At 33.0% G+C, this 9358-nt stretch overlaps 1 protein-coding gene across 2 annotated transcripts; it reads right to left on the reverse strand.

Moving 5' to 3' along the window:
* Window positions 1-5080: 5080 nt before the first annotated feature.
* On the reverse strand, window positions 5081-9050 carry LOC107631135 (LAMMER-type protein kinase AFC2). Of its 2 annotated transcripts, XM_016334481.3 has the most exons (11): window positions 8670-9050; window positions 7677-7869; window positions 7209-7389; window positions 7063-7111; window positions 6857-6971; window positions 6552-6643; window positions 6178-6328; window positions 5992-6056; window positions 5809-5906; window positions 5623-5725; window positions 5081-5523 (listed from the first exon to the last, which is right to left on the reverse strand). In XM_016334481.3, the coding sequence occupies exons 1-11, from the start codon at window positions 8922-8924 to the stop codon at window positions 5377-5379; spliced, it is 1449 nt and encodes a 482-aa protein (XP_016189967.2). In that variant the 5' UTR covers window positions 8925-9050; the 3' UTR covers window positions 5081-5376. The 2 variants fall into 2 exon arrangements, with proteins under 2 accessions (XP_016189967.2, XP_088357671.1); XM_088501545.1 differs by lacking the exon at window positions 7677-7869 and having other exon boundaries at window positions 8670-8891.
* Between the last annotated feature and the right edge of the window lie 308 nt (window positions 9051-9358).

Below are 9358 nucleotides of genomic sequence, written 5' to 3' on the forward strand. Positions count from 1 at the left end.
TCACCTTCGTCGTTATCTTGAAAATCACATTGCAAAGAGATATCGGCCTATACTCTCCGGTGTGCTTTGGGGTCTTTGTTTTGGGGATTAGGGACAAAAAAGTATTATTCATCTCTTCAAAGTCTCCCTCCCCATTTAGAAAGTTAAGGATCCACTTAGAAGTTTTCTCTCCCACAATATCCCACATCCTTTGGTAGAAGAGTGCCGGCATCCCATCCGATTCGGGAGCTTTAGTTGGCTGCATGTGCTTTAAAGATGTTTTGACTTCCTTTTGTGTGAAGTCCTCCTCCAAAATATTAAAAGCCTCCTGCGAGACTCTGCCTCCCACTGCTGTAGCTACTTGTTCTTCTTCCATCGTCCCTTCGGTCTTAAACAATTCCTCATAAAAGTTCACTATAATTTTCTCTATTTTTTTCTCATCTTCAAAAAGAATTCCTGCATCATCAGTAATCCTCTCTATTCAGTTTCTTTTGTTCCTTTGCGATGTTTTCTGATGAAAATATTTAGTATTTTTCCCCCGCTTTAAGTCACGTTGCTCTAGATCTTTGTGCGCACTTAATCTCTTCTTGGTACAATAAATCGTCTAACTCTCTTTGTGTCTTCTTTAGTCTCATGATAGTCGATTCAGATTGCGGGAGGGTTGTGAGATGCTCTATAGAATCCTGCTTCTCTTTGATCTTCTTTGGTAGTTGCCCAAAATTCTATTTTTCCTATTGTTGTAGCTTTCTTCCACAATTTTTCAGCTTCCATTTTAAATGTTCTTCACTACCCAATCAACTCTTGAATATTACTTCTTTACACTCTTGGTTTTGAAGCCACATTTCTTCAAATCTAAAGACATTTGGCCTCTTCCTCATTCTTTTGTTCTCTTGACCTGTTACGTCAATTAAGAATGGACAGTGATATGATCTGTACCTCTGTAAGTGTCTTACAATTGTCTCTGAAAAAGCTTCCTTCTAGTCAATTGTTGCAATTGTCATGTCAAGTCTCTCTTGAATATTCATGTCTCCTGGTTGGTTATTTGTCCATGTAAAAGAGTATCCCATAAACTCCAAGTCTAACAGCTGATTCATTTGTAGTACTTCTGGAAAGCCTTTTATTTGGCTATAAGTAACTGGCAATCCCCCTGTCTTCTCTTTCTGTTCCAGGATTTGGTTAAAATCTCCAAACACCAACCATAGCATGTTTTGAGATTGACCAAGCGAGCTCAAGAAATCTCATAATTTTTGCTTGTTGGCTGCATCCGGATTCCCATAGAACCCCATAATCCTCCACTGCTGTACAGCTTCTACTACTTTTACATTTATGTCACATAGATGATACTTCCAAAAAAATAAAGCTATTCCACATAACCACCAAACCTCCCGCTCTACTTCTTCCTTCCCCTTCACAGTCAATCCCCATAATGTTTTCCATTCTTCCTCTATTTTTAATACGATTTAATTCGTCAATCTTTTTCCTCATCTCCATTAAGAAAATGAGGTTGGAATCTTGCTGTTTCAAGAGCTTGTTCAAAGCTTTCACTGCCCATGGGTTCCCAAGCTCACAGCAATTCCAACTAATTATCTTCATGAAATTTGGCAGGGCTGCCCTGCAGCTTCTGCCTGTGTATTTTTGCTCCTTGCTTGGTAGCGTTTGCTGCTGCCTCCCATCTCCCTATCCTCCATTTATGTGTCTTCTTCCTTTCTCTTTTTATTTTGTTCTGGCACTTTAGTTTTCTGGCATGCTATTCTTAGTTTTGTTCATATTATGTTTTCTAGGACTATCAATAAAATTGTGATACAATTTTTTTCTCAATTTTACTAGGAGTGCATTGTTCTTTCATTTTGCAACCTGCGAAATTGAGATATAATGCACAAAAATATAATTACATTTACTATCACTTAAATTGAAAAATATAAATTTTTATTTAAATAAAAAATTCCATAGTTTTTATTATTTCCAGAAAAATAACTAAATAAAAAAAAACAGAGTTTATTAAATAAATTCATTAAACTAGAAGAAAGAGGAAAAGAAGAGAGGAGAAAAAAAAAGAAGAAGAAAGAAAACAAAAAATAAAAAAAAAGTGAGAAGAGTTCATCAAATTAGAAGAACAAAAATATCAAAAATAATTTGTTGTGTTTTTTGTAATTTGTATGTTATAAAAATATATTAGTGAGTTTATGTTAGCACCACTCAAATATTTTTGTGTGCAAAAGTTTGACAATTAGGTATAACCATATAAAAATACAATTTTGTAAAAAAAAAAAAAAAATTAACAGACAATAAAATTTCCGTAAACATTTTGCAAAGACCAAAATGTTAAATTAGAAAATATGTAATATATAGACATTAGCTTTAAAATTTTGAGAATAAATTTTTTTAGTCAACAATCAGCTAATACTTTTTTATTCTTTATAATAACAACTCAAATCTTTAATATTTGTTTATCCAATATTTTTTTATTGATTCTTGGTTAGGGAAAATTGATTTGCTACAAAGTCATTTTAAGAATATAAAATTAGAGAAATCTATTGGCCCCCGATATAGTGCTATCATCAATGATCTCTTTACTTGCTTTAAGGGGATATAATTAATTAATAGCTCGCAATGCTGTTTGATTTTCCTGTTTCAAAATGTTTATCAATAACATGCTTATGTTGATTATTTTTCTATTAGTATTTTTGTTTGGATAAATTTTTAAGATTTTTTTAAAAAGTAAAAATAATTTAATATTTAAATATTTTATGTAAAAAAATATTTTTGTGTATCAATTATATTTAAATATAATAATATAATTTTTTTATCTATTATATTAAGACATCTTTTTAAAAAATAAAAATTTTTTTAAAAAATGTAAAATATAGCTTTTAAAAAAAATTCTTTTAGTAGTTATATTTTTATTATTAAAAATTTGTCAAACACACTAAAAAATAAAAAAAAATTGTTAAAAAAAATCTGTTTTTAACAACTTAATGACACTTAATAATTTAATTGTAATAACTAAATACATATTAACTATATACATTTATATATCTAAATGTAATTTTATTTAGAAAAATGTTAGGCGTCCAAATATTTTATAAATCAAATTTTTATGTTTTTTTTTTTTTTTTTTGTATATAGACGGGAATTTCTTTCTCTTCCTCTTCTTTCGTTATCTTTGTCGTCATTATCTTCTTTTGTGCATTTCTTTCTTCAACATTGTTGTTGTGGTTGCTGTTGCCACCGTTGCCATCATTATCGTTGCCACCATTACTGTCTTCTTGGAGGATTATATATCCAGAACATTGGCTCACTCAACTAACAAATACAATTGCAGTAAAAATTTGTGTATTATGTGCAAGAATTTGTATGCTATATGCAAAGATTTATGTGTTATATGCAAGAATTTGTATACTATATCAATGAAATACGCACAATACATAAATTTTGGTATACAACACAAATCTTGATGCATAGCGAAGAAATTCTAATGTGCAGCACATAAATTTTTGGAAGACTACTACCCAAAACATCGACTCACCCAACTAACAAAATATATTATTTGTGTGTTATGTGCAAAAATTTGTGTGTTGTGTGCAAATTTTTATACTGTACTAATGAAATACGCACAACACAAATTTTGGTGTACAACACAAAAATCCTGATGCATAACATAAAAATTTTGATGTAACACAAAAAATTTTGGAGGACTACATACCCATAATATTTGACTCAACCAACTAACAAAATTCGCAACAAAAATTTGTGTGCTATGTGCAAAAATTTGTATATTGTACCAAGAAAATATAAACACATAAATTTTAGTGTACAATACAAAAATTTTAGTGCATAGCATAGAAATTTTGATGTGTAGCACATAAATTTTTGGAAGACTACAGCCCCTAGAACATTGACTCACCTAACTAACAAAATATATTCGTAGCGAAAATTTATGTACTATATTGATAAGTTTGTGTTATGTACAAAATATTGTGTTATACTTTAAAAATTTGTGTGCTATATCAATAAATTTTTGTATTCTCCAATAAAAATTTGCATACTGCAAAAAATGCAAAAAAGGAATAGCGATATATGCATGCATTTTTTTTTATTGGACTTTACACCAACTTTATTAACAAAACACTTATATATGTAGTATGACTCTTATTTATTAGTAATTCTTTGAGTAAAGCTTCAAGAAACTTTAAAACTGATTTAAAACAGATTTTAATTATAATTGTGGAAGTGTGTCGAATTTCACAATTCACATTATTTTACCCCAGAAGAGAAAAAATAAAAAAATTTGCTTCAAGTTATACTTTTGGTTGCTTCTTTATGTCGTAACATTGAAATCATTGCTCACGTGAAAAAAATGAACATTAATTATGGGATTATGCTACAGTCATCAAAGTCAGTGACTAATATAAAATATATATTAAAATATATAAATATATTAATGACTAATTTTAATAATTAATTTTATATATGAATAATATTCTTGTTAATTATAAAATAGCCAATTCTATTCCGTGACAAGGTCCAAAATTTTCATTTTCAGGAAAAAGCGGCAACCAAGAAGGCAACGACGTATTTCCATTTTCTCCTTTTTTTTTTAATAAACAGTTTACTTATCTTGCTTTGGTTTCATGTTTTTTAGTTGAGTTTCATAAACCTTAGTCCTTACCATTATTAATTAATCACATGCCCCAGCTGATGTTTCACATTTGAAACTTCTTTTTAGTTTCCTTATTAATTAACTAACCTTATGAATTTATTAACTAATTGTGGCTCCTAGGTATAGTTAAATTAGGCTGCACAGAACGCTAAAATAAGAACGCAGAAACACAATTATATTTGACAAATAAAACATAAAAATACTAAATTAATATATTTTGAGACAATACCATTAAAAGCCACAACTACTATTTATTTTTTCATTCACTAGTTTTATTAAATTTTTTGTATAAAAAAAGTTAAACTAAACTTTAATAAAAACACTAAATTTTATATCTTTTATCTTTATATCTCAATGTCCTGTTCTCGAGACTAGCAGCCTTAGATTCGATGAGACTTTCCAATTAGAAATCACAACATAGAAAAACTTCGACACAGCAAGTGGCGACAACTTAAAACTTCTGAAAAATGAGATTTAACACAGCTTTTCTTCTATATTACATTGATTTCAGACTTGGGCTAATGATAGTATATTCTATCAAAATTTCTGAACAAGAAATAACAATCAAAGCGCTGGCTATAACCCCATCCACGCTTTTGTGAAGGGGTAAGATAAAAGTATTTACAGGGACTGGCTCCAAATCCCCCCCCCCCCTTTTTTTGCCTGGCAACAGGTGTGGCCATATTTGCCCTTGATTTCAAGGGAGAATAGGCATGCGAGTGTGATGGGGTGGATCATCATCTCCGAAGGCAATCTCTCATGAAGAAAGAATGTCTTAAAGCTTCCCTGGCTGTAAGCCTTTCTGAGGGATCATATCTAAGCAATCCCTGCAAGAGGTGTATAAGATCACCAGCGGAGTGATCAACATGCTGCATGATAAGGTTCTGCAATTATTTGAAGAGAATAATAGTGAGATCATGCCCAATAAAATCATCCAAGTTCCTTCATTAAGTTCTGAAAGCTAGTATAATAACTATACAGACCTGTAGCCTAGGAAGCTTCATTACGGCTTTAATACTATCCCTCGAGGTTGCACCTTCTGGCCAGTCTAATCTACCCCTTCTAACGTACTTTTCAGCATGTCGGCTAAGCATATGCCAAGAAAATATTCAGTCATATGTTGCTAAAGATCAATAAATGACAGCATAGTCATGCTGCTAATGACTTACTCTACTCTCTTCAGCATGTGCTGAGGTAGTGGTCCAAGCACCCTCTCCATCATGGCAAGGTGCTCTAAATTCTCATGGGTCTGAAACAAAGCTTCACCCTGCAATAGAAGCTCACACCTTAAGATCATGCATTAATGCTTTATAAATGTGCTTTGAAGCAAGTTTTCAAAGGGCTAGACGTACAGTGCATAACTCAACCAATATACACCCCACACTCCAAATATCACACGGGTAACTCCAGCCCAGTCCTACAAATCATACAAAAATCAAGTATAACAATGTTATCATAACCATGTGATTTATAAACCAGAAAAAACAATTTGCTATGCAAGGGAGACATTTTTTCTACAGAAGTTGATTTGTACATACCAAGGATAACTTCAGGTGCCCTATAGTGTCGAGTTGATACAATGTAATTCTGATCTTCTCGCTCATAAGTCGTGCTGCCAAAATCAATAACCTTTATAGCACTTGACTTGGGCACTCTCTTGAAATAAGAACTTGGTGATCTTGATGAACTCTGTTCAACAAATACAACAGATGTCAGTGACTGAATGACTGAATCTACTGTTATCAACAAAAATGGCATCTCCAGGCTTGAATAAGATTTTCAATAATCGTATATTTGGAACATGAATTTTGATTTTAAATGATTAAGTATGTAGACAAGTTTGGAAGTCAGTTTACTTTTATCTTTATAGATACTAAACATATGTCTGAAATAGAGCAGAAAAAAGAAGTACCTTGTAATCAGGAACTTTGACATACTCGGGAGAAACTAGAAGTATGTTTTCAGGCTTCAGGTCAGTATGGATCATTCGCAAATCATGCATGACTGCAAGTTTTTAGAGAAAGCAACACAAATAGTAAGTTCACCCATAGCAACAAAAATAAAAATAATAGTCTGATGACACATATACAACAACCTTCTATGGATCAAGCAAATTAGTTTGTATAATCAGCAGCTAATGATTATTTATGAAGCGATATTATTTGTATGCTTAAATAGGGAAGAAGTATATAAATAGCTTAAAAGGAAACTACACACATGCTACACATTCCAACAGTTGTCTGCCAATCTCACGGACAAGATCAATGGGAAATGAGCGATAATTGTTTTTCCGAAGAAAATCGTATAAGCTTGGTCCAAGTTTCTCAAAGACCTGTTAAAACCATTTAAATTCACCGACATCTTAACCCCCATGTTATGTGTATTGGGGAAATCAATCCATCACAAATCAATCAAATACTTACAATACAGATATGATTACGATAGTCAAACCAGTTCCGTATTTGCACACAACTGCAAGGAATAAGCCCATTTAACATATGCAAAGGAATTAAATATTTTCCACGGTACAAACATAGGTGGATAACAAAATAATGCCAAAAGTACTTACCGATTGCCACCTTTATCGTGTTTACCAAGCTGCTGCAGCACCTCAATTTCAATCATGGCTGCTTCCCGATACTTCTTTACCCCCCGAACAATTTTAATGGCAACCATTTCCTTCCTTTCTCTGTCCCAGCATTCTAAGACCTGTCCAAAAGTTCCTTCACCCATTTTGCTATGAATCTTGTCTACAACCACAACAAAGAAGAGTGTGAGCTATGAAGCATTCATAATTCTCAACCAACAACAAACATCCGGGGACCCAACTTAAACTCCTATATCCCAAACAGGTTTACATAGTATTAACTACACAAAATTGAAGTCCAGATCAGATAGTTAATGGACTGAGGATGCATGGACACCTAAATGCCAAGTTTTCCAGCAAACAATGACACATCCAAGAAACAAAATAAAGCATGATGAGACCATGACATATATGAATGTAAATTTCTTAATGATGGTAAAGTGTAATTACAGCGAGAAGTTAAATTTTCTCCAAGCTCAAAAATGTAATGGCCATCTTTGTCATCATCTCGCTGAGGGGGAGAACCATTTCGAGCAACACCCTTAACAGAAAGAGAACTACTGGTATGTTCTGAGGGACCCCATGAAGGAGCATAGCTTGAAATAGTTCCAACCTCTTGTCCACAAAATAATCCTACCTGAGCCTACACATAGCCATCCATTCATGCACCACCAAGAGTTAAAACAAAAAAATCTCGCCCACCAACATGAACTAGACAACCCCTATATAAAATGCCCTTAAACCATCTCAGATTGTTTCAAATAAAACAGTATACACATCATCCGTGCGGTGAAATAAGCAAGCTTTCACCGATACACACATTAATCATCCAAAAGTGTATAACAAATAATACCGACAACAATAAAATCAATAATGGAGCAACCCAGGATGCAACAATTTACATCAGATAGCTCATCAAGTTTATTTTCAGCGCAAAAGACATTATTTGCTAGGATCAACCACAAATATTAATATATTAAGCTTCGGCATAACGGGTAAGAGCACAAAAAGGCTAGTTTTCACCAAAAGCCTTAACAAGTGTATTCCTGTAAAAACGGAAAAAACCTCCATAGCCAAAAAGCAAAATTAGATCCATCATAGCATGTTTCACATGTTTTCAGTAACAATACATATAGATAAACGAAGATCACAAATACCGTAATCTAAGATAAACCGATCAACAGATCAAATATAAAGTCAACTATCGTCGAAAATTGAATCAATTCATCTCCAAAACATCAATTAAACGAACAAAATCTAACAGATCTAACAAAAAACAACAGAACAATTGTTATACAAAATTTTATTGGGAAACGAGCAGAGCAACGTTACCTGAAACCAACATACCTAATCTACAAAAATTTTCACCAGATCTACATCCAGAAAGGAAAAATCAAAGGAAAAGGATATCAGATCTGAAATTTCGGGATCAGATCTATTTACCTTTGGGGCCTCAGGGATATCCCAGCCTAATCTAGCTCTCTTTCTCGGGCGTCGATCCATGTGAGGTTGGGGGAATCCAAAGACGCGCTCCATCTCCATGATTTCTATGAACTGCGAAAACTTCAGAAGAGAAAATTGAGGTGAAAGATTAAGATGAAAGAAAAAAGACACGCTTTTTAGTTTCCGGTTTGCTTTCTCGCGAGGATAGCGTCTGAGGAACCCTAATTTTGATGCAAGGCTAATAATGATGACCATGGAGGTGGTTGAGATGAAATCTAACCATACACGTGTCGCGTTGTTGTAGCATCTAGTTGAGTGGATCGTGCTGTCAACTATGGACTGTGGTTAAAATTTGGGCCACGACTTAACTGCGGTTTGGTTAGGTTTAGGGTAGCTGGAATGGAATAAATTGAGATTGGAATGGAATCAATGGATATGCTGGTAAGGGACGGGATTAGGATGCTTTAAATTTTTTTTTTTTTTGTGACAGGAAAAGTGCGTATTTCATTCAATTGGGCCAAGGATATCTAGCCAGAGATAGATTTTGAACATTGTTTGGAGTTTCTTTCATTCACACTAGATTTAGATTGGTAAGTGTCAATTGGGTTAATTCATGAGTAACTCTATTTTTTATTCTTTTAACATGACTAAAAGAAATGCTCTTGAAATTTCCAACAAGAGATATAGTG

This window comes from Arachis ipaensis, chromosome B1, assembly GCF_059453495.1.
Source record: "Arachis ipaensis isolate K30076 ecotype BB chromosome B1, ASM5945349v1, whole genome shotgun sequence".
In the NCBI taxonomy this organism is placed as follows: Eukaryota; Viridiplantae; Streptophyta; class Magnoliopsida; order Fabales; family Fabaceae; genus Arachis; species Arachis ipaensis.

Coding starts and splice junctions, on each gene's coding strand:
- LOC107631135 (XM_016334481.3), bottom strand. CDS start 8,924: ATGGTCATCATTATTAGCCTTGCATCAAAATTAGGGTTCCTCAGACGC. Junction 7,870..8,669: donor ATATCCCTGAGGCCCCAAAG/GTAAATAGATCT, acceptor GGCTATGTGTAG/GCTCAGGTAGGATTATTTTG. Junction 6,057..6,177: donor GGCACCTGAAGTTATCCTTG/GTATGTACAAAT, acceptor TATGATTTGTAG/GACTGGGCTGGAGTTACCCG.